The following is a 22,885-nucleotide window of genomic DNA, read 5'->3' as shown; positions in this document are numbered from 1 at the left end:
TCCCTGAAGATGGCCATGCTCAACAGTAATTTTGGCATCATGTATTAATTCATCTTGTCATAAGAACTGACCGCTGCTGTCACCAAAAATCTCTGCTTGGCCCATGGGATTAATGAGTCCCAGCAGCACCAGGTCAAGAGAAGTGGAATAAGGGACCTTTTTTGTTTAAGACCACCTGGCTAGATTAGGCACTGTTGTCAAGTAGTTTTCTATGTTTTGTATGACCATCTGATCCATTGAGTGTGTCCTAGGTGTGTGTCTCCAGCAGAGAATGCTGGGCTGGGTAGCTCAGCGGACTCACCACTTGGCTAGGTCGGCTTCCAGGGCTCCTGTTTGGAGCTTCTTACGTTTAGAAATGCTGTGTTTTCCAGCTTTCCCTTTTCCATGGAAACAACTACAGCATACTGAGTGCTTGGCCAAAAAAGTATTTTTCATTTGTCAAGTCAAAGAAGGTTAAATGACCCCTTTAATCTACTTTTCTTGCAGATTCCTCTGAAGATTTGAAATTCTGCATTCTTTATCTAGCAGAGGTGAGCGTTACCTGCAAATTAGCTTCCAGCTATAATTACTGCTTCCATCAGCCTCTTTCTGTAGCTGGCAGAATAAATAGGACTAGAAGCTACTCTACCCAGAGGGTCACAGAGAGGTGGTGGCAGTCTGAATTCTACCTAGAAGAAAGCCTCACAAAATATTGCAACCTCGAGGACTAGCAGTAAATAAGGAAGAGAGTGTATTGGGCCTTTGTCCTTGTGGTGTTTATAGTTAGTGTCCATGATGCAGTAAGTTTCCTTCCTGTAAGACAGGGGTGTTGAACTGGCGGTCTGCGGGCCAGATGCGTCACCACACCCACCCAGCTCTGCGAATGCGGAAAAGGTCATGTGACAGCAATGTGACAGCGGGCTGTAAGACGTCATCTTAGGGCTCTGAATATGAATAATATGGTTCAAGTAAAAGGGGGGGGAGGGCAAGTACATTTTTGGGTTTAGCAAAAATCATCATGTTTCAAGCCCTGATTGAAGAACACACAACTCACAACTCGTTATTACTTCCCTTCTACTAGACCAGATGATCAGAGGGAACCTGCAGACCAGGTTTATCCTAGGCAGTCCTTCCAGAATATCTCCAGGATTGGTGGACGAACTTGTGGGCCTGCAGGGCTGATGGGCAAAATGGTTACCTTGAGCGGAGGTTTAAGCCACCATTTTATTCCTTCGAAACCTTCCCCCCCTCCTCCAAGGCTGAGCTGATTGTCTCGGTTTTGGAGCATGTTAAGGGGCTAAATAGGAATCTTGAGCCTACTGAGGTATTTGAATAAAAGGTATCACTGCCCCAGTTAAACTGAGCAAAAAATGGGTTTATGATACCAGGAGGACTTGGAGGAAGGGAAGACGGTGGTTTGGTTTTTCTTTCGCCCAGGGAAAAGGCGCCACTTGCAAAGAGCCTCCTCCGCTTTGCCAGCATTCGATCTGCAGAGCTTTGTTCTTGGCTGGCCTAATTGAATTGATGCAAGCCGTTAATTCCATTATCTGAGGCGGGTGTGTGTGTGTGTGTGTGTCCGGGACAGGCTTTTGGATTGCCTGTGATGGAGAGTGCATGGGAAGCTCCCCATCAGCTTCTCAGGGACAGTCTGCATTAAATGCTGTTTTATCTGCATCTATAGCTTTGTTGGGCTTACGTATAGCCTCTATAAATCTGAATCCATTTCTTTAAATCATCCCTTTTAATTGCTTCAAGCTAAGAAGATGCTGATGCTGCAGGCTACTAATAACACACATGTGCCCTTGAGAGTGTGCAGTGCCTGTTTTCCCAACTGGAGTCCTTTGGGAGGGGAGCCGCGACCCTTGCTCAGTGCTGCCCTCCACAGATACAGGAGAGGGGAGCTGCATTGGCAACTCTGCTGCCGCTTCCGGCAGGGCAAGGAGGACACTGACTCTGCAAAGGAAAAGCAAACCAGCAGACTTGAGTAAAAGCCCCCTGGGACTCTTTCCTGGCATTCAGCTTGGGAGGTTGTGCATGCAGCTAGTTTTGTTGTAAAGGGCTCCTGATCAGCTGGTATCCCAGAGAGAAAAGCCGCCGCCGAGGAAGGCAGCCCATGGATGTGGTAAAAGGTGGGCCTTGCTCTCCTCGACTTCTCCCGGCCTCTGTGTCCCTGTGTGCTAGGAGCTGGAGTGTGTGCTCAGCCTGCAGGCTCACTCCCACGAGCAGAAGACCAGGGTGTGCTGGTGTTTGATGGATAACATCTTGAAGCAGCAGCCAAGAACAACTCCGACAGCCCCTCCAGCGGAAAGCAAGGTAAGGGGCAGCAAGAGGAAGGGCTGGCAGGAAAAGGCCCATGACTGAGTGCAGTCAGTTAGCGCAGTTAGAGGGGTCATCACTCAACAGGGAGGGGGCAAAGCTGGTCAGGGAGGACCCTTCCTAGCGCATGAACTCTATGGTCCCAAGAAGAGCCCTGCTCTGGTCCAGGCCAAGTCAGAATCAGCAGCTTCCTTCCTCTCTGAAGGGGGTCCGCGGGGCCTACCGGCCGGCTTTGGCCCTTGTGCTGCCATATTCTTTCTTTTCTGAAGGCTCCCCTTTGTTCCCAGGAAGGGTGGGAGCGAGCAGTGCCTGCCTCTGTCCAGCTGATGTCAATCCTGCCTCTGGCGTTTTAGGAGAATAATCAGAATTGGCTGCTTTTTGGCAGAGTTCCTGGCTGCACTTAATCCAATGATGATCTGACTTAGGGAGGCCAATAAAATCCTCAGCAAGTATTGCTTTCTCACAGGCTCCCGCACAAAAGGGAAGGCAGCGCTGATGAGCAGCAGCCAGAGCCACCACTCTGGGGGCAGCCCCTATTTGGGGTAACCCTCCCCTCTGCCTGGACGCCGTCCTCGGCAGTTCCCCGCCTTTTAGACAGCGGCTGCCTCCTCTCCTGCTCACCCTGGATGAGACTAATCTGAGGCATCTTGGAAACGACCCCCCCAAAAGGTTAGGCTTGGGGTGCCCCTTTCTTCCCTTCCCAGCCTTTCAGGGAAGGCCTTGGCAACTGCAGGGCACACGCTTCAAGGCCTGTGAATTGGAAGGGGCTCCAGGAATCTCTTGCAGAGGTAGGAGATAAAACACCCAGGAATCTTCTTAGATGTTTCAGGTTGTATTGATGTTGTACTGTGATTAGGGATTGTTTCTGTTTCTGACAGGTTTGTACTCTGCCTCCCCACCTGAAGAAATAGAACAGTGTGCAGATAGCCCCTCCCTACTAAGGTTAAAGTCGGGGTGGGGGGGGACTCTGTGTTTTGTACTTAGTTTGGGCAAGAATATTTAGTAGTTGTGACAAGAGAACAATGTCTGTGGTGGTCCTCTCTGAAGTCATGCTTTATTATTTATTTATTTTATTAGTTCGATTTATATGCCGCCCTTCTCCTGAGACTCAGGGCAGCTTACAATGCTTTTAAGCAATAGCCTTCATACTTTTGTATATACCTGCTTAGTAGGGCTTTTTGGGCCCCCCCAAGCAGTGTTCTATTTAATACAAAGTCAGCTTATTGCCCCCACAAACCGGGTCCTCATTTTACCTACCTCGAAAGGATGGAAGGCTGAATCAACCTTGAGCCTGGTGAGAATTGAACTCGCAGTAATTGCAGGCAGTTGGCAGCTAAGTGCTACTTTAACAGCAGTTTAGTCCGCTGCGCCACCAAGGCTCTTTGTGGAAGGAGTGATGTCACAAGGCTGAGGACAGGGGGCTTAGCCATGACACTAAATGAGGAGACTAGGTTTTCATGTGTTTCATCCTTCCTTCAGCAAGAATCTGCTTCTGGCACCAAAATAAATGAGAAGCAACTATTTCAGCTTGCCTGATCTACAGGCTAAGAAAGATAATTTCTCTGTGCAAACAGTGGCTGAAGGCAGAGGGAGAGGACTGGTGACCCAAAAACAGCCTCGGGGAATGTCAGAAGGACGGGGCATCTCAGAAAAGTGGTGGGGAGCAGGTGGCAAAGTGGCTGGTGGCAGCTGGAGGAGGAAGAGGAGGAGGATGGCTTAAGGGGGGTACAGAAACATAAAAAGATTTTGTGGAAACTGTTCCACCAGTAGGTTAACTGGGACAGGTGAGTTCAGCCCTGGTCCCCTCGCCACCCCCCTCTGTCCCTCCCCCACACACCATGAAGATGAGCTTCGACAGCTGAGGCAGAGATGGGGCTTGTGCTGTCCTTGTGTAACCTCCGGAGGAGGCAGGAATACATCCCTCCACACGCCAAATGCCCCCCTTCGTCATTACTTTAAGCGTTCTAAGGCCCAACCCAAGCAAGAGAACTCGGCTTTACCTGGCTTAGGCCTGTAGGGCCATTTTTTGTCTCTTAAAACGTTGAAACTGATCCAGTTGATCACCCCATTAAGCATCGCAAGTTCACTTCTCTATTTGCTAGAAATGCTGAAGAGGTTCCGTGTCACGGCTCTGCTGGACCAGAGTTGAGCCTTCTGGCCTTAAAGCCCCTGGATGCGAGAGTGCCAGGGCATATTTATATATTTACCACCAGCATTAGCCCTTGGTTGCCCATGGCTACATTTCTGGGGATATTGGAAGCAGAAATTTGGAATCTTGGATACGATTTTATTTTTTCCTCGTGTCTCCTATAAGTTGTTTTCCGGACGGAGAGCAAGCGGATTTTAACTGCATGTGTTCTGGTAAATTGGGGAGAATATGAAGTGTTTAAAATCTACCTCCTGTGGCATCTGCCTCCTCCAAAGGCCAACCCTATGAGTCAGCTCATCTCAGTGGAAAAACGGGATACGTTGTGTGTGTGATATGTCTCCATTCCGAGGGGAAGTCCCCAGGCCCCTTCCATGATGTGGCACAAAGGCTGCTTGAGCAACAGGGTGTTTACATCCCTCTTCTATGTCTCCTGCCCCCCATTCCCCCCCTCCCAAAGGAATATCTCTTGTAATTTGCTCCCACTGAGCAAAGGAGACAGGTTGGAACCTGACCAGCTCTGTTTGTTTCCTGAGCTAAAACCTTATTTACATCCGGACCTCAGTTGTCCAATTAAGCATTTCAGCTAGTGTGGGACACAGAGCCAAGACAGGGAACGCCGGCAGCAGAATGTCAGATCAGGTGTGCGTAAATATCGGCAGTAGATCTCAATTAGCTTTGGGCCCCTGAAAGTCAAAACCGTTCATTTGGACAAGGAGGAGGTGTGAGTCACATGGTTTGTAGAGAAATTGGTGGGGCCGTTCTCAGCTGATCACTGCCTCCCATGGCTCTACCTGCAAACCACTCGCCCAGAAATAGCAGGCAGAAGCACCTACAATCCATAAGTTCTCACAAGGTGGTCACTCACCACCCTGGAAGGTTGCAGAAGCCAAGCATCCCAGCGTCTGTGCTAGGAATTTAAAGACCGGCCCCTGACTCTTTTGGGGAGCTGCCTGCCATGCCCTATCCCAGCTTCTTTGCCAGCTCCTTGGTTTCTTATGGGGCAATCGATCAGGAAGGGGGAGCTTCTTCCTGATGGGCTTTTGATAGTGATTTTCAGAATATAATTTGGAAGTGGGAGGGGGGGGTCAGAAGATCATTGCTTGTGGTCAGAACAGATGCTAGTGACCTCACTTTGAGCAGCCTCCTATATGGAAAGTGTAATATATGCTGGCCTGTATGCTAGTTAATGTTAGTGCTCTGTGCCACACTTTTATGGTTCCAAAATATAGAATTGGTGGTGGTGGTGGGGGAGTTTTATGCAAGGACTGGGATGGGAGGCGAGCGCCCCTGAAGAAGCAGCCTTTGTGGTCTCAACCACCGTCCCCCTCATTGGAAGGAAGGGAGGAAATGCTCCCGGTGTATCGGAGGAAGGCCGTCCCCAGGTGCTTCAGCATCTGTGGTTGTTCAGCAACATCGGCCTCTGCCTGACCTTCCCAGGGTCACTGGGGACGCTGGAAACTTCTTATCCCATTTCCAACCATACAGTGGGCTCATTTCCCTTTTCCTTTGCTTCCCGCAGATGCTTGAGCCAGAAGCTGTGAAATTAGGGGCAGTGCCATCTGTGGGGCAGGACGACAGCAGCCGCCTTGCCTACCCTGTAAGAGACAACTCCATAGAGGGACTGACAGGGGAAACCGTGGCAGAAGTCCAGGGCATCGCGATGGAACAGGGGAAGCAGGCCCACCACCTCGAAGGGAAGGAACAGGAAGCGCCCTGCAGCGGCTCCACTGCCTTTGCAATCCCAAAGTTGCAGGTGGACGGTGCCTTTCATCAAGACCTGACCTGCCTCACCAGCCTCAAGCTCAGCGGTCCAGAGGAACTGGCTGAGGAGGAGGAGGAAGAGGAAGAGGAGGACAGTGGTGAGGCCTATCTGGCCAGGGGGGACAGAAAACGCTGCAGCTTGTTTGAAACGTCAGTGTGTCAGCCGGCCTGCAGCCTGAGTGTGCAGAACTCTCTGCGGCGTCGGACGCACAGCGAAGGCAGCCTGCTTCAGGAGCCCCGAGCGGGCCACTGCTTCACCTCCGACACCAGCCTGAATTACACCGAAATGCAAGGATCCACCCCCGGCTGGACGCTGCCATCTCCACAGAGCCTCAAGAAACATCTTATGAAGAACGGGGGCTCCATCCACCAACTCACTCTGCTCTTTGTTGGAAACCGGAAGGTAGGCAAGCCTCTGTGTGTAATAATGGGGGAGCGGGGGGGGGCACTTGAGAGTAGTTTTGGAGCAGTTGTGGCAGAAAAAGCCAGAGGAAGTTCAGAGTAGGAATGATCTTGAATGCGGATCATGTGCCACGGTCTCTGCCGGCTCTGCCAGGGCCTTGCACTAGGCATGCGGTTGCTTCCTGGCTTTCTTTCGGGGATCCAGGTCTCAAAGATGGGAAGGCTGGACGAGGCCTTTGGACGCCAGCCGACTTTCTCGGCATGCCAGAATTGTCAGTTTTCAAGTTTATTTAGAGAGCTAGTTCGAAAAATACATTTCTGGTCTTCTAAGTGGCGATGCCAGATTTACTGGCCCTTCTCAGAAGGAGATCCTTTCCACGCAGTCTTCTTTCCTTGCTTCTCTTGGACCTCAAAATTGAAAGGTACAGGATTTTAGATCCTCTTCATGCACATTTTCCAGATAATACAAATACGGCAGCTTTATCATCTTGGCTAAAGACCAAGCCAAGTGCTCTGTCTGGGATGTCAACACCAAATCGGTTCTTATAGGGTGGGGATGGCAGCAGTTGAGCTCTCTCCTTATGCAGTGGCTACATCTGCTGAAACCCAGCCTTGGCAGAACTCTCGGCCCCCAGCTTCTCTGTATTTAACTCAATTAACAACAGGAAGCTTCAAGAAATGGCCAAGGCCTGGAACTCAGATGAGCCTCTGACATCACCCAGGGAAATTCTGCCTCCCCCTCTAAAAAGGTTGGAGAAGGGGCCTCCAGGGCAGGCAGGAGGCTCGGCAGGAGCTTGGAGTGCAGGGAGACCAAATGTGGAGAAGAGCTTGGAAAGTTTGCCTGAGAATTCACTTCCTGTTCCTAGAGAACTTGTTAGCGGAGAGGCCGGACAGAATCTCCCCCCTCCCCCCCCCGAGATATCCACTACATTTTGACTTAATTTTCTTCCGCTCAGCCGTCCCTGTTGCTGAACTAGTTGTTTTGCTCAGCTCTTCATGCTATTCGTGTTTACTTAAAACATTTCAATGTATCAATTTAATTATAACATTTTATCCCATTTCTGTTTAAAAAAGCATAGAAATGTTAAAAATGACTCTGGGATGTAAGCTGTTTCCTGGATGTTGCATTGTCAATTGAAGACAGCTTTTTTTTCCTTGTTCACCTATTTAGAGCACAAATGGCCCTTGGGACCTCTGTTTATGCAGGCTTATTTTTTTGCCTTTGCCTTTGCTTTTCAGTGCCCTTATAGGACATTGCGGAGGGCACCATGGGAAGAGAAGCAGACATTTTGCAAGCCCCACCTGCTGGGCTGGGCTGGGCTGGGCTGGGCTGGGCAGCTAAGCAGAGCCGGGTCTGGTTACAGGATAGGCTCAGAAACAGCAGGACGTTCCTCGAAGCGACTCTTGTGGCATCTTCAGAAAGCAAGCTCCCATGGCCACCTCTCTAGCCAGTCTAGGTTGAGCTGCTCGGTGCTTGACTGGAACTGCCGGGGAAAACCCACGAGCAGCAGCCTGGAGATGCTGTTGGATTGGCCAGCTGCCCCAGGGGCGTCCGAGATGCTGACGGCTGAGCACTTTGAACTGCAAGATAAATGGGCAGCTTCCGTTTTCAACCTGGCAGCAGCCCCGTCAGTTACTTGTTGGTTGCTGTGAAAATAAGGGTAGGGGAGCAGCAGGACCTGAAGCTTGTGTGATGCAGCACATATGTGGGAGCTCTGGGGCAAAACTCCTGGCCTGCATGGCTGCTGGCTTTCCTCCTCTGAGTGAGGGAGGCCTTCCTTTGTGTCCATCACCCTCATCCCTGTTTGCACACACAGCATGTGCTGGCTGCCCCCTAGGGGATGTTCCCAAAATGACTGGCCATTCCAGAGAGATGCAGGAAAGAAAGATTGCTGGGCTTTTCATTTCTCCGGTAGAGTTTGCTCTGAAATGCCCAGAGCTGCTTGCTTGGCTTCTGGAGGGGGATTCAGCAGCTGTGTGTGGCTACTCCCTGCCAAGGCAGAAGAGAATGGGCCACCTTTTCCAAAGCAGGTCCCTCTAGTATCCGGGGAGAGGTGGAGAGGCAGGGACAGAGAGGAAGAGCACTTCCAGAGGCAAATTTGGGGTCTCTGCGCCTTTTTCTTAACTGGATTCATCAGGTGCTCCATACTGAAGAAGGACGGAAACTGCCTGATGCCTGTTATGAATTATGGACCAGGCCCGTCTTCACAAGAACGCCAGTCCTGCTAGGTTACATTCAGCAGGGAAGCAGAGTGAAAGTTCAGGGCCGGCCAGCCCCTTTCCCCAGAACTGAGGCCCACTTCCAGCCCTCTTCCTGTCACGCACTGTCAGGTGGGTTGTGAGCAGAACAATCCCACGTGCCAAGCAGAAGAGTCTGCCGTCTATGGCGGCTGCCTGCTGCCGGAAGAGGCCAGCCCTGGCCAGTTCCTGCTCTGGAGCGGAGAACCCCTCCCAACAATGAGAGGAAACGCGCTTGAGCCCCTCTGGCGCACCCAAAAGGCCCAGGAATGTCCTCGCCAGGCAGAGAGAGTGCTGGGCCTGATAAGACCCAGAAGCCTCACCTAGCAGCAAAGGAAGCCTCCGAGAGCTGGGTTGGTGGCGCTTGACCAAGACATGGTTTCCCACGGTTTGCCCGGTTCCGGGTCGGCGGGGGAGGCCCAGCAAGGAGATTCCCAAGCAAGTTCCTCTGCGTGCAGTTCGATCTGGCAAATAAGCCCTGCTCTTGAAAGGAGGGTCGGTTGGCTTGGCTTGCAGCGTTTGTAATTGTCTGCCCCGATCCCTTCAGATTCCTGGCGGAAGGAAGAATGAACCAAAGAGAGCAGTAGCAACATTATTGAAAATAGTTAACTCCCTCATGTCTCCCTCAGTTGAATTTACCTGGTTTCTGTTTCCCCATTGCGGTGATGGTGGCAACAGCAGCAGCAGGTGCTGGATCTTGAAGGAGTTTGTGACTCAGGAGCAGCCCACAAGATGAACAAGACAATGTAAGTGTGACTGTGCTTTGGCCAAGCTGCGGGTCCTTTTCCTTAAATGGACTGAGTGGGTGGAGGCCTCTCTTGACCATCATTTTTTGGGGCTCGGAACACAAGGCTGTGAATCATTTGTTCAGACTCCCGTTAATGCCCTTGGAGAGAGAGAGAGACTTTCTCCACCCCTGAAGGAAAAGCAATCTGTGGAGGTTCAGAAATCCACCTCTTTTACATATGACAGGGGCCCACACTGTCTTCTGTACCCTCTCTGGCCCCCTAGTCCATCGAGAGGGATGTAGGGTTCATCCCCCACGGCTAACCCTAACCCGGTCATACCTCCAAGATGCCTTGCTAACAAGTCCTCCTCATCGCCTGCCCGCAAGCAAGCGGCAGAATTTGGGGTTTATCTGAGCTGCTGTTAACCGAACTTGTTCTAGCACAAGCTCTGCTGGGTGCGTGATGGGTGGCAACGGGCAGTGCACCCAAATGGCTTGAGACACACTTTCTAGAGGCCACAGCTACCACAACTGGGAGCCTAAAACCCTAGAACCCATGCTCCCCCACCCCCCACCCCAGAAGAAAGCAGCTTGGAGTTTGACCCAGGGTGTTTCTTTCCTGTTCCTAAGCGTCTCTGGGAAAGAGGGTGGGATGGTTCCCCTTAGGAGCACTGTCTTGAGTGGGAGCTGAAGGTGGAGGACTGGCTCAGTGGTGAAATCCAATTTTTTTTTACTACTGGTTCTGTGGGTGTGGCTTGGTGGGCAGGGCAGGGGAAGGATATTGCAAAATCTCCATTCCCACCCCACTCTGGGCCCAGCCAGAGGTGGTATTTGCCGGTTCTCCAGAACCTGTCAGAACCTGCTGGACTGGCTGCTGGCCTCACAGATCTGGGGCCTCCCTCTTCCTGCTCTGGACGCTCCTTAATCAGGGTGGGGGGTGGGTTGTTTTGGGACGAGCCCCCAACGGCGCCCTCGACTCTTCCTCCTGCCGCCCTGAAGGGGGCAGCATTGCTGGACAGCCGGCTTTGGTCGCCCCGGGCCTTGGCTGCTTCCCCGCTCCTTGCCCGCCTGGGGCTGCAGCGGCGAGGGCCCCGCGCTTGTGGCACAGGGACATAGCGCGGCTTTGCGCGAGCGGTCGGCGCGGGCGCTACAGCTGAAGGGCGGGCAGCCTTTGGCAGAGGCGGCGCCGGGCACCCTGCCGGCTTTTGGGGCTGCTGTTGGCCGGATCCCGGCGGAGGGAAGGGCCGCGGCGGCCAGGAGCGGAGAGTCGGGAGGGGAAGGGAGCGGCTCCGGCATCAGAGGGGGCCTGAGATCGTAGCGGCTGCTGGCTGAAGCGGCTCCACCGGCGGAGGCCCTGGAGTGTCGGCCGAACAGCGCAGCCCGGGCGCTCTTCCCGGCTCGGCTAAAAATAGCCGCGGTTTGGTGCCTTCCCCAGCGGTGGCCAGAAATAGGCGGCGTTCCGGCGTGAGTCACACATGCGGCGGCCGCTGGGCGAGGGACGCCCGGCTCTTGGAGGCGGCTGGCCGGCTGAGCCCTCCGGTCCGGGCCATGCCTTTCTCCCGCGAGCTGAGCAAGGCGCCGCCCGCGGAGCTCTGGGCCGAGCTCTTCTGGGCCGCTCCCGGGCGAAGCGGTCGCTGGGGAGGCCTGCAGCGACGGCACACCACCAAGGAGTAGGTTACCCCCCACCCGCCTCTAGCCACGGAGGAATGCCGCCCCGATTCCGCCTGGGTTTCGTTCCTGGTTGGTCTCGGTGCTCCGGTCCGCGTGTGCCGAGCGCCTCTCGCTTCGTCCGCACAAAGTGCTGCTTGAAATTGCGGGTGTGTGTGTGTGTTTGCGTTAAGAGGAGCTGTAACGGCTGCGGCGTAGGGAGCGGACGAGAGGCGCTGCCTCGGCAGGTCTTCTCCAGGGCTCAAGGGCTGCCCTTCGATGCTCAGCCGCCCTCCTGCCTTGCAGGGCCAAGGACGTCAAGAACCGACTGGGGCTCTTTCGGAAGCGGCACGAAGCCCTGGGGAGCCAGCCTGAGAGCAAGGCCGACAAAGGGACGAAACCTTTGCGGTAAGCAAAACTGGGGAGGGTGGGGGGGCTTTGCCTAGTCTTAAATTCTCCCCCACCGCTTTCTTCCTAGGCAAGGTGTGTGTGTGTGTGTGTGTGTGTGTGTGTGTGTGTGAGAGAGAGAGAGAGAGAGAGAGAGAGAGAGACTTGGAAAATTGTGGTCATGAAGTAATCCCTGAAGACAGAAACCTCCTCTGTCTAGGAGTTAAGTTGCAAGAGGTGTGGATGAGCTTGCCAGCCTCAGTTGTGTCCATGTCACACTCAGCACTGGGTGCCAATGGAAAGGGGTGGGGCACTTTTTGACCCATAAGCCACAACCCCAGCCAAAGCCCTGTTTTGTCCCAGGCACCTTCGGCTGTTCTGGGATCCCTTGACTGGAGAGAACAAGCATTCAGGACACTGCATGAAGTGGTGGAAGCCATGGAGGCAGCAAGGACAGAAATGTACCTGGGGAGGGGGAGGGGGGAGAATGCGGTTGTGGCAAATTATATTTGGTTCTGACTCCAGTGTTTTTTCTTACCTTGTCCCTTTGGACTACTATTTCTTACCCCTTTGTTCTCTGCATAATGTAACTGAGCGGCAGAAAAGTATGACAGGCAGGTTAAATAAAGTTCCAAATTTCAAGTTAGTTTGGTCATTTTTGTTCTAGAATTGTTCCAGTTTTAAAGGAGAGACGGTCTAATAAATCCCTGTGGTGGGGAGTTATTTTTCTTCCCGCAGTGGTTCTGTCTTTTTGTGACATGTGATTAAAGTAATCTCTTCTCCCTCTCACCCATCCCTTGCCTCCCTTCAGGCCCCCTCCTGAAGAAGCTCTCAAGTGGGGAGACTCGCTGGAAAAGCTGCTGCAGCATAAATGTAAGGAGCCTTTTCTGGGGTTGAGTTTCAAAAGTCAGATTGCTGTAAGTGTTTGAATTAAAATTGCCAAAGATTGGGCAGCATTTTCTTTTCTTTCCCCCTTTTCCAGAGCTTTTGTTCTGGAAGTTCTCACCCATTCATTCCAAATTTGAATCTTAAACATTCAGGGATGGAAGTAGAACAAAGCTTTAGGGTAGCAGTAATTTTCCTTCCCTTCCCCTGCTCTCCTCTCCCGTTCCTGCCTTGGCTTATGGGGCCTTGGTACTTCTTTGTGCCAGAGGATAATTTTTTTAAGTAGATAGCTTTTGCTAACAATAATATCGCCAAGCTCCTGGATGGCTTGAAAGACAGAGAGTAGCCAGGTGTTGCGTGCTGTGACTAGCAGCAGGACTTCCAAAGCACATTTTCCCATCACTGTCCTTCTCCCTCCCCCCTCCCCCCCGGCCCCCAAAATACCCAGAGAGGTGCAGCAACTTGGCCTGGGGACTTTTGCATGCCAGGTGATTGTGCTGCAAGCTTTGTGCAGAGACAGTCCTCCAGAAAGACACATGTATAGTATCTGTACCATGTATCTCTATTGGAGAGACTCGATTTAAAGAAATTTGGGTGAGTTTTAGAATCATACCCTCAGAGATACTGAATCAAAGTCCCCTTAATCCAACTTCTCCTCTGGATACAAAGCCCTTAACGTTTTCTTTCGAGAGAATCTGCTTCTTGACCTAAAAATTGCCTAGCTGAGAGTGAAGAAACAGAAGTACCCTCTCCCCTTTTATTTATTTATTTATTGCATTTTTATGCCACCTGTTTCCCCTGTAAGGTGGCTGTGCCTGTGCCTCAGTGCCTTTGTAGCGTAAGGCCTTCTCACAAAAGCTACCCCATCCTCTCATCCCTGCTCAGATGGGGTGGCTGCCTTCCGTTCTTTCCTGTGCACTGAGTTCAGTGAGGAGAACTTGGAGTTCTGGCTGGCATGTGAGGAATACAAGAACATCAAGTCCCAGTCCAAGATGATTGCCAAAGCCAAGAAGATCTTCACCGAATACATTGCTGTCCAGTCCTGCAAAGAGGTAAGTAGCGGAAGGGACGTTGGGTTTTTGCTGGGGGGCCAGCCTGGTTGGGATGCAGACAATTTGTAGAAAGTTTACTCAGCTCAAGTGTGGAATAGAAAGAACTGCTGAAATTTAAGCATGTTTTCAAAACTTTCAAATGGAAACCGCTGCGCTACCTCCTGCCGTGATTTCATGAGAGAAACAAGGCCAAGGACCCTTTTGGAAAAGAGATGCTCTTAAATCGGTTCCAGGTGTGTAAGGTAACTTTATCCCATGAAATCTTGAATGATGCTGCTGAAGGCATTGGTTCTTCCCTCTTCTCTTCTTTTGCCTTCTGTGCACTGTAAGGTCAGAATAGGTTTGGCAGGTTTTTGAAGCATACTCCGTGACTAGATAAAATTCTAGCAGACATTATGCCACTCATCAAAAACTACATTGTCTGTTTTAGCGCAAGACACAATAAGCTGCAGTTATTTGTCCAAGTATTTGTTCATCTGTCCCTCTGTCACCCTTGAGTTTCCGAATAAGCTGCAGCCCGATAGTGACTAGTGTCTGCCTGTCCTGCTCTAGGTCAATTTGGACTCCTACACCCGGGAACACACCAAAGAGAACTTGCAAAACATCAGCTGGGGCTGCTTTGACCTTGCCCAGAGGCGGATCTATGGCTTGATGGAGAAGGACTCCTACCCCCGCTTCCTGCGCTCAGAGCTGTACTTGGACCTCATTAACCTGAGGAAACCTAGCCCTTCACTGTAGAAGATGCTAGGTCTCCCTCCAGGAAACTTCGGGGGAGCAGTATGTTTACAAATAATTAAATTTTTGGTTAAGGGATTGTCTGGATAAATAAATCTGTCTTCCCACCCAAAGGGGCCTCGGGGTTACAGAACTAAGCAGCTTTACTATTCCTTCTTCCCAAGAACCTGCTTTTTCCTCTGGTACGATGAAGTCAGAGCACCCAAAGCTGCAAAGGAGCAGATCTTCCATCGGATGACTGCGAAGTCCAGAGCTTTTCTTCCACCCTTCTGCTGTTTTGGAGGTGGCAGTGCGATGCACGCAGACCCGTCTCGGGATATCCGTGGCTTTCATGAATGAGCCACATCCTCAAAAGAGCAAGGTGGAGAGTCCCTTGCAGACTTTTCCTTTTGAATCTTGGCATGTCTTCTCTGGACAGAAAGCTCCCACTTAACTGTCCTTCCCATTAGTGCAACAGGCATGGGATTATCCTGCTTCTCCTCAACTGTCTGAAAGGCATAGTCCTTGCTAAGTTTATTTATTGAAGCCTTCTAGTGGGATACCGTGTCTGTGAGAATGTCTCCCTGTTGAGTTCGTTTTAAATTCTAAGTGCAATATTTTTTTACTACCCTATTGCTATTACTTGTCTCCTGGTTTTCTCTCTGACTCTTGGAGTGTGTGTGGCAGAATGAATGTAAGTCAGTTCTCAGTCACTCTTGTTCCTTATTCTTTGGCCTCTGACATCTGCCCCAGCAGATGTGTAAAAAGCTTACTGCATCTTGTTGCAACATCTTGTTGTAGAGACTGAGAAACATCTGTACGTTTCTGTGCTGTGTCATAAAAGGAGGTGTGAGGCAGCAGCATGTCTGGATTTGTATTCATATCCACGTGACTGTTTGGCTCCAGAAAGACGAAATCTCCTCCAATGAATCTTTTGACCAAGAGCCTGGTTTACTACTCAGGCCTATTTCTGCAGTTTAAAATATTTTTGTTGTTTTGTTTTTTACTATGTCATGTCTGTTTAGGATAAATAAAGAGACAATACAAGTTAAGCCGTCTTTCCTCTAAGGCCTCTTCCAACTCTATGCTTCCACCCCCTTTCTCTCCTTCCCAGGGATGAAGGAAGGACCTTCAGCAAGGCCTCTCTTTCAGACTTTCCCTTTTCCATAAAGGATGCTAGGGCCTCATCCCAGGCTTCCTGCTTCCCATCTGGCGGGCAAACGACTTGGGAATCACGGGGGGGCAGGAATAGGGGGGCAGAGTGGGCAGTGCAGTCCCACTACGCGCAGCTCTCCCTGCCGGACGCCCCTGCAAATGCGCTTGCCCGCCTCGCAGGAGGAGTGGGTCGGTCGAGGGCGCCGTTGTGGGCTCCGGTGAGCACCAAGGAAGCCCGTGTGGGGCAGGGAAGGTAGCTGGCAGGGGGGTCACGGCTTGTCTGGGGTTGCCCATCACTCAGGAGTGTCCCCGCCCGAGCACCAAAGGCCTCCGAGGGACCTTATCCCAAATGCTCAGGTTTGGGGCACTGAAGTTCCCTTTCACGTTGCCTTCTCCTCCCGGGAATCAGGCATCGGTTAGGAAGCCCCTCCAGCAGCGCTCAGAATGTGGGTCTCTGGGGGGGGGGGAGAAGCAGGAAGTCGCTCTTAGCATCAGGTAGACTGCCTTGAGCTGTATAAAATAAAGTTGAGGTACAAGTCATCCCCAGCATGGTGGCTGTTCACGATTCAGGAAAAGCAAAGAAATAGGAGGTCATGGAATTAGGTGGAGAATTTCACATGAAGTTAAAAATTAATATAACAAAGATACAAACGAAGTTTAGAGCTGCAAAGCATTTCATGGGAAGCCAGAGAGGTTGTTGACTCAAAGATGAATACTGCTTCTTTCTTACATTTCATTGTCTTTGGCTTGCTTACAGTCAGAACCTATAGCTAGACAGATGCTTTATTTATCTATTGTTGAATATAGTTGGAAAAAAAAAACTTGGATGTGCCATCATTTTTAAATCTTGTTGTATCAATGATTTTGTTGTCCCACTGCATGTTGTTACTGTCTGTCTGTCTGTGTCTGTCTGTCTGTCTATCTATTTTTCCTTCATTCCACATCGAAGCATCAATATATTTCTGTGATGTCCCCCTTACTTGCTCCAACTCAAGTGGGATCTAGAGCAACCTTTACACCTTTCGGTCTGCCAACATCATGTGAAACAGTGTTAGCCTCTTTGCAGTTCACCTACTTGCTTGGACGTGAAGCTCCCTTCTCATAGCTGTTGCTGAAATGGTAGGGAGGCACAGACAGGCTTAGCATTGCTTTCACTTCTTTTCAGAAGGCCAGGTGATATTTCAATGGTACCATTCAGTGGTGGGTTGTTACCAGTTTGCCCCGGTTCGGGCAAACTGGTAGTGGCGGTGGCGGGAGGCTCCGCCCACCTGCCATCAAAGGCTCTCTGTGCATGTGCAGAACCTTCTGCGCATGCACAGAAGCACCATGCGCTCCCAATAGCAAACTGGTAGCGCTGGGATTTGAAATCCACTACTGGTACCATTGGCCGCTTGCCAGCAAGTCCTCCCTGCTATGGGGCTTGCTTACTGGTATAGAAGGAAGTTAAACGACATCAAAGAAAAAGAGAGGTTATAAGGTGGATCAAATGTGTGGTTGCACCTATCCTACCAATGCTGCGACCCCAAATTTTTAAAGGGGTGGAAGATGAATGCCCCATGAATTTTCTGTGCATTTGCCATAAACAGGTCAGGCTGCAACAAATCTTCCTGCTTGCCCAAATTAGTGGACTGAATCAGTCACTTAAATATGTTTTTCGTATGGTGCTGTTTCATGGTTTAAAATTTTGAAATTGTTTCTGATTTTTCTGATTTGTTTTCTTGGTCTTGCCTTGAGGTTATTTTTGACAGAGAGTGGGCAGTAAACAGGTGTATCAGCCTGGCTAGGGGCCACCCGTTGGGCCACCCAGAATGGTGTGGCCCATCAGACTGCCCAGGTGAGCCTGGCCTTCCTGCTTGAAATTGCCTCTCCTCATCCAGCCTGCTCCACGCCTGAAGCTGGAAGGGCTTCACTTGCCATCTGTGGGTTAGAGCCCGCTTTGGGGCATGGCCCAGCCTTTCCAGTTGTTTTCTGCAAAGCTGCCCTGTCTGTCCTATTAGTTAATTAGTTAAACAGAGGAACTATTGAGTCTGTCATCTGCACCTCTATAACTGTCTGGTTTGGTTCTGTAACCCAACAAGACAGACAGAGACTTCAGAGGAGAATTAGAACTGCAGAAAAAACCATGGCTACCAACATGCCTTCCATGGAGGACCTGTCTACTGCACGAGTCAAAAAGAGGGCTGTGAAAATATCTGCAGAGCCCTCGCATCCTGGACATAAACTGTTTCAACTCCTACCCTCAAAACGATGCTATAGAGCACTGCACACCAGAACAACTAGACACAAGGACAGTTTTTCCCCCTGAACGCCATCACTCTGCTCAACAAATAATTCCCTCAACACTGTCAAACTATTCACTAAGTCTGCACTACTATTAATCTTCTCATCGTTCCCACCACCCATCTCCTCCCACTTATGACCGTATGACTAACTTTGTTGCTTGTATCCTTATGATTTATATTCTTATATATATATATATATCTAAATATATTTAGTTTCCCTATGACTATCATTAAGTGTTGTACCTTATGATTCTTGATGAATGTATCTTTTATGGACACTGAGAGCATATGCACCCAAAAAAAATTCCTTGGGTGTCCAATCACACTTGGCCAATAAAATATTCTCTTCTCTTCTTAATTCTAATTCTAATTCTATTGATAGTAACATGCTTTCCCAGCCATAGATATATTGTATCCATGAAGAGTTGCAGGCTGGTTCTCAAGTTCAGGCTGGGTTGGCTTGGCTGCTTTGGAACCTCCCTTTGGGGAGCGTGGCTGCTGGGATGCTTTCCAGGAGTGCCCCGAGGGTTGGTCCCGGCGAGCCTGCCCGGCTTCATCCGGTACCGAGAAAAGGGCCAGGTGCAGCAGGTGCGGTGAGGCGAGGCGAGGCGCCTGCTTCAAATCCAGCGTGAGGGAAGACAGGTGGAGGTGGAAGGAGGAAGACCCGGGGAGCCGAGCCAGCCTGGAGGGAAGCGAGGCCTTGGGGGCTCCTTCGGAGACCTTTGGCGGCAGGTGCACGGCGACGCCCGGATTCCCGGGAGGCGCCCTGCCCGGCCTTCCTTTGGCTGAGCTCGAGCGAGCCGGGCTGCCTGGCAGAGGCGCCTCGGTGCGCGCCGGAGGAGGAACCACAACAACCACGCGTGGCCAAAGCGGCGGCGCGCGAGAGGCGGCGCGCCCTGGGCGCAGCGCGGTGCGGCGTGCAGGCCGGCGGGCTCAGCCGAGTGCTCGCCGCCGCCGCCTCCCTCCGCCCTTCCGCCGGGGCCGCCTCCGCCTCCGCCTCCGCCTCCCCCTGCGATGGCGGCGCTCGTGGCTGCGCCGACTGCGGCGCGCTCTCCGCCCCGGCCGAGCTCGGCCCGGCAGCGCTGAAGCGGCCTGGGGAGCGGCTGGCGCGGCCCATGTCCTCCCAGGGGGCGGAGGAGCCCGAGCCGCCCACCCGTGCTGCTGCGGCGAGGGAGGCGGCTCCGGCGGCGGCCGCTCCGCATTGTGCGCCGCGCGGTAGCGGCGGGAGCAGCAGCTTGGCGAGCGAGAGCGGCGGCCCGGCCCGGCGGGAGCCCCCTTTGCCGCCCTTCGCCCGCCAGCCCAGCCCCATGAAGGAGCCGGGCGGCCCCGGGGCAGCGGGCGGCGGCGGGGAGGGAGCCGCCGCCGCCGCCGCTTCTCCGGAAGGCAAGGAGGGCACAGGAGGGGCCGTCGCCCCCGCCACGGGGGCGCAGGTAAGCGCGAACGCCCGGGTTGCAGCCCCGGCCGCGGGTGGTTGGCCGCCGCGCCGTCCCCTCTCTCCGTCTGGCTTCTCGGAGCAGCCATGTCTGCATCGACCTCCGGGACGTGTGGCCTCGGCCCACGGGCCTGGTGAGGGCCTCGGTGCCCCCGACCCCCCCTTCGCTCGTGGGCCGGCGGGCTTTCCGCTACCTCTTGCTTGTGTGTGTGTGTGTTGGGCTTTTTTTTCCTCTAATTTTCTCCAAACGAGTTTTCTTATTAAAACGACGCCACCTAGGGGAGACTATTCCAAAAAATAGGGGGGGGAAAAAGAAAAATTAAATTTGAGGGGAAAAAATATTTTTTTTTCTTTTTGTTGTTTTCGAAGGGAAAGTTTTAAATCGTTGGCTGTTTTTGAGATATCCTTTTGGTTCTGGAATTTTCTTTATCTGAGAAATGCTGGAAACAGCAGAGCATCGCTTGCTTCTCTTGGATGTCAGCAAATTTTTGTTTTAAACCGGAGTCTTTAATATGCAAATGAAGATGAATTTGGTGAAATCGACGTTCCTTTACCCATCTTTTTAAATGAGAAATAAGATCTTTTACAGGAGGTATCGGGAAACAAAATTAAGGAGAAAAAGAACAATTTGAAAGAAATCAGATTGAGAGAAGGTGGAAGAATTGTTGCAAAACAATTAAGAATTGTACTTGTAAATTCGAAAGGATTTCACGGTTAAGTACCTTAGTATTGAATTTATTTTCTCACGAAGTATAACTTAATCTTACAATTTTTAAAGAGTTGTGTGCATTATATGAAAATTTCTGAGGACACACCCCAATTTTTTTGTGGGGAATGACTTTTAAGTTTTTATTCAAATCTGATTTGAAAGAGCTTTGTTTTTAAACATGAGCCAATCCTGCAAGTCAAAGAAGCTCAAGTTAAGATTGTAGAAACGCCTTTTGTTCTGAACCAACATATATTTTCTGAAAGCTTCTGTTGTTGGCACAATTAAAATAATGATTCTAGCATTTAATTTATAATCCATGTAGAACTGGTGGGAGTGATTATGTTTTGCCTCCACCCTAAAATAACACAAGATAACATCTTTTGAGAGTTCAATGTAACACTTTATGTATAAAGGCATCATTAGACTAATAATAGGGTATGCAAAATACTATTGGTTGAGGAAACTGCAGATGTAAAGTTGCAGATTTAAAAAAAAAACAAAAATTTGCAAAATTAAATTATGCTTTCTTTAGAATTTTTTTTTTTAAATTTGCTCCATCATGAAGCTGAAAATCCTACTAACAACTACTGATTAGTTTGTAGTTAGCAATATACCTTTGAATTTCTCACATGGATTTGTGAATAGTAAAATTGCCTTTTGAGTTTTGGTCGTTGTGTCTGTATCTCCTTCCTTTTCTGTTTTGATTTGCATTTTATAAAGAATGAGTAACTAATTCACAGAATTTTCTACTTAAATCTCTGTAGAAAGTGATGTGCAGCTTCTGCATCTGAGGCAAAAGGGACAGAAAAACGGCAACATTAAATTTGAAGGGGGGGAAAAAGGAAAGAAAAGGGCAAATCCTGCAGAGTCTCCACTTTAAAATGGGAACAAAATATCAAGATGGCCGACTCCACAGCTGCAGCAGAGAACCTGAAAGGGGCATTTCTGTGCTGGAACAGAACGGATTTCTGCAGCTTAAAATCTTTTTCCACGTTCCATGAACCTCAGTGTAGAAAAAAAATGTTTTTGAAAATTTAAAAGTTTGTCTAAACTGAATTTTTTTTTAAAAAAATTAGAATTTCAAAAAAAAAAAAAATTCCTGAAGGGTGGAAGTTGGATTGTTAACTGTATTTACCGTAATTGTAATCTGAACTACAATTGAACATTGAATTGAAAATTCAGGGGATGTTATTCCTAAGGGATGGGGGAGGAGGGAGGGGGGAGGAGTGCAATTAGAGATTTCATCTCTAACCAATCCCATTTCCTTCCTCCCCCATCAAAAGGGGAGGAGATTGTTTGGATTTTTGGGAAGATTCTGGAACAATTAAAAAACAAGCAATTTTCCAAACAGCTCAGATAGTTTTAATTTTTGTAGCACTTAGGAATAATATTTTCTGCAGAATTTCTGTGCAAGAAAGGAGGCTGATAGTTTAAGAATGTTAATGGGGTTGCAATTAAATTTAACCAGTCACAGATTAACAGTTGATATGTTTACCCAAGCAAGCTTCGGCTGGCTGATTCTTATAGGAGATTTTCTGGATCGGCTACACTGTCAGAGTCATTTTATAATGATAAGAAAGCAGGTCTCAAATTTCCAACTATGTCCATTTAAAATAAAATGATATGTCACATGATCAGTTACTTTGTTAGTTTTGCTTGATTATCTTTTAAAATCCTTTGAAGGCAAGAATGTCCTTGCTTGGTTTGGAGAGGCGGCCTTGGTTATTCTGCTCTGGATTGGGTTGGCTGTTCTTAATGGCTGAAGCCAAGGAAATCCAATGAGGAGGAAATTGACCAGAAATACTGTACACAAAACTCATTAAGTCCTAGAGAAGGTCAGGTGAATAATTGGGGGAACTTTGAGGGGCTTTGTGTTTTTCAAGGCGGGGTGGTGGTGGTGGGGGGTTGGTTAGAATCCCTGGCTTATCATTGCCCTGTCCTTAATTTGTGCTCCATCTGATCTGCAGTCACATTTTTCTTCAGGCTCAATGTTCACAATTTACTCTAAAGGTTTGATCCAGGTCTGTGTGTTCATTTAAATCATTCTTGTAGTTTTAATTGAAGTATTAGAAAGTCACAGGGAAGGAGACCTCAACTCTGGCAGATAACTGGCCTACCTTACAGGTGCATTGTGCAGTTGTAGGATACCATCCCCGTAAAATATTTTGAGTATGTGTTGAGTATGTTTATGACTATGGCTACTAATATTGAAAAAAAAAAAGAATTGCCATTAACAATATTCATATTACAAATATTAACAATGTTTATATGCTAATACTATAGTCAAATATATTAAAAGGGCTATTGTTAATTTTTAATAGTGCAGAAGTAATTAACATTTTGAGTGGGATAACAATTTATTTCAGTTACATCAAGCAGAAGCAGAGAGCCCAATGCCTTACTCTCCCCATCACTCCTTTGAAAAAGAATTAAGTGGTTATTAATAACACATTGAAAATAAAACAGTGAAGCAGTGAGGAAAAAACTGCTTTTTGTAGGCCCACCAGAGTATGACCAGCCAAACCTAGTAGAGCAGAGATGAAGCCCTTGGCTGTTGGGATGGTCCCCCTCTCAAGTTGTCTGCTGGGCAGGGTTGTGGGGCTCCCGGTCTGGATTGCTGCTTCCTGAACCTTTGTTTTCATGGGTGGAAGGATGGACTTGTCTGTTCAGGTTAGGGTTACGACAGGAGAGTGAACTTCTGTGTGTTCCTGAACTCTCATGACGAGATTTTTGGATGGACTTTACTCTTCTTTCAAATCTAACATGTCTCTAAAGTGCTTAAGGCAACAGCTGTACTTCTTCATCCTCCTCTTCACAGTGATGCTGAGAGGGACAGATAGGGCTAAAAGCTGTCGCTTTCCAAGTCTTCACTTAGAACAAAATAATGCAAGGCAGTCCTTGGGTTACAATGGTAATTTGGACTGGAATTGCTGCCAGTAAGTGATGTGGTCATAAAGGGGGACCATCATGTGACCATCACTTAACAATGCCATTTCCAGCAGTCCCAGATGTGCCATTAAGTGAGGGCTGTACGTTAAGGACCTCAAGTG

General features: G+C 49.7%; 2 protein-coding genes across 15 annotated transcripts in view; both read left to right on the top strand.

The window, feature by feature from the left end:
- RGS3 (regulator of G protein signaling 3) overlaps positions 1-15,309 on the top strand; it is a 44,451-nt gene extending 29,142 nt beyond the window's left edge. For both annotated transcript variants that reach the window (XM_070955473.1, XM_070955472.1), the window contains 8 exons: positions 487-530; positions 2,161-2,292; positions 5,964-6,608; positions 9,524-9,591; positions 11,526-11,627; positions 12,418-12,479; positions 13,377-13,543; positions 14,096-15,309. In XM_070955473.1, the coding sequence (XP_070811574.1) occupies positions 487-530; positions 2,161-2,292; positions 5,964-6,608; positions 9,524-9,591; positions 11,526-11,627; positions 12,418-12,479; positions 13,377-13,543; positions 14,096-14,281 (1,406 nt within the window). In that variant the 3' untranslated portion in view covers positions 14,282-15,309. The remainder of the gene's footprint in view (positions 1-486; positions 531-2,160; positions 2,293-5,963; positions 6,609-9,523; positions 9,592-11,525; positions 11,628-12,417; positions 12,480-13,376; positions 13,544-14,095) is intronic.
- Positions 15,310-18,965: 3,656 nt separating this feature from the next.
- Positions 18,966-22,885, top strand: part of ZNF618 (zinc finger protein 618) — a 41,072-nt gene continuing 37,152 nt past the window's right edge. For all 13 annotated transcript variants that reach the window (XM_070955881.1, XM_070955880.1, XM_070955882.1 and 10 more), the window contains exon 1: positions 18,966-19,124. In XM_070955881.1, the coding sequence (XP_070811982.1) occupies positions 19,002-19,124 (123 nt within the window). In that variant the 5' untranslated portion in view covers positions 18,966-19,001. The remainder of the gene's footprint in view (positions 19,125-22,885) is intronic.

Source organism: Pituophis catenifer, unplaced genomic scaffold (genome assembly GCF_029215685.1).
Source record: "Pituophis catenifer annectens isolate HBS135680 unplaced genomic scaffold, rPitCat1.0.hap2 SCAF_17, whole genome shotgun sequence".
NCBI lineage: Eukaryota > Metazoa > Chordata > Lepidosauria > Squamata > Colubridae > Pituophis > Pituophis catenifer.
Note: the sequence above shows the minus strand (reverse complement) of the source record. Positions and strands in the feature narration are given on the sequence as shown.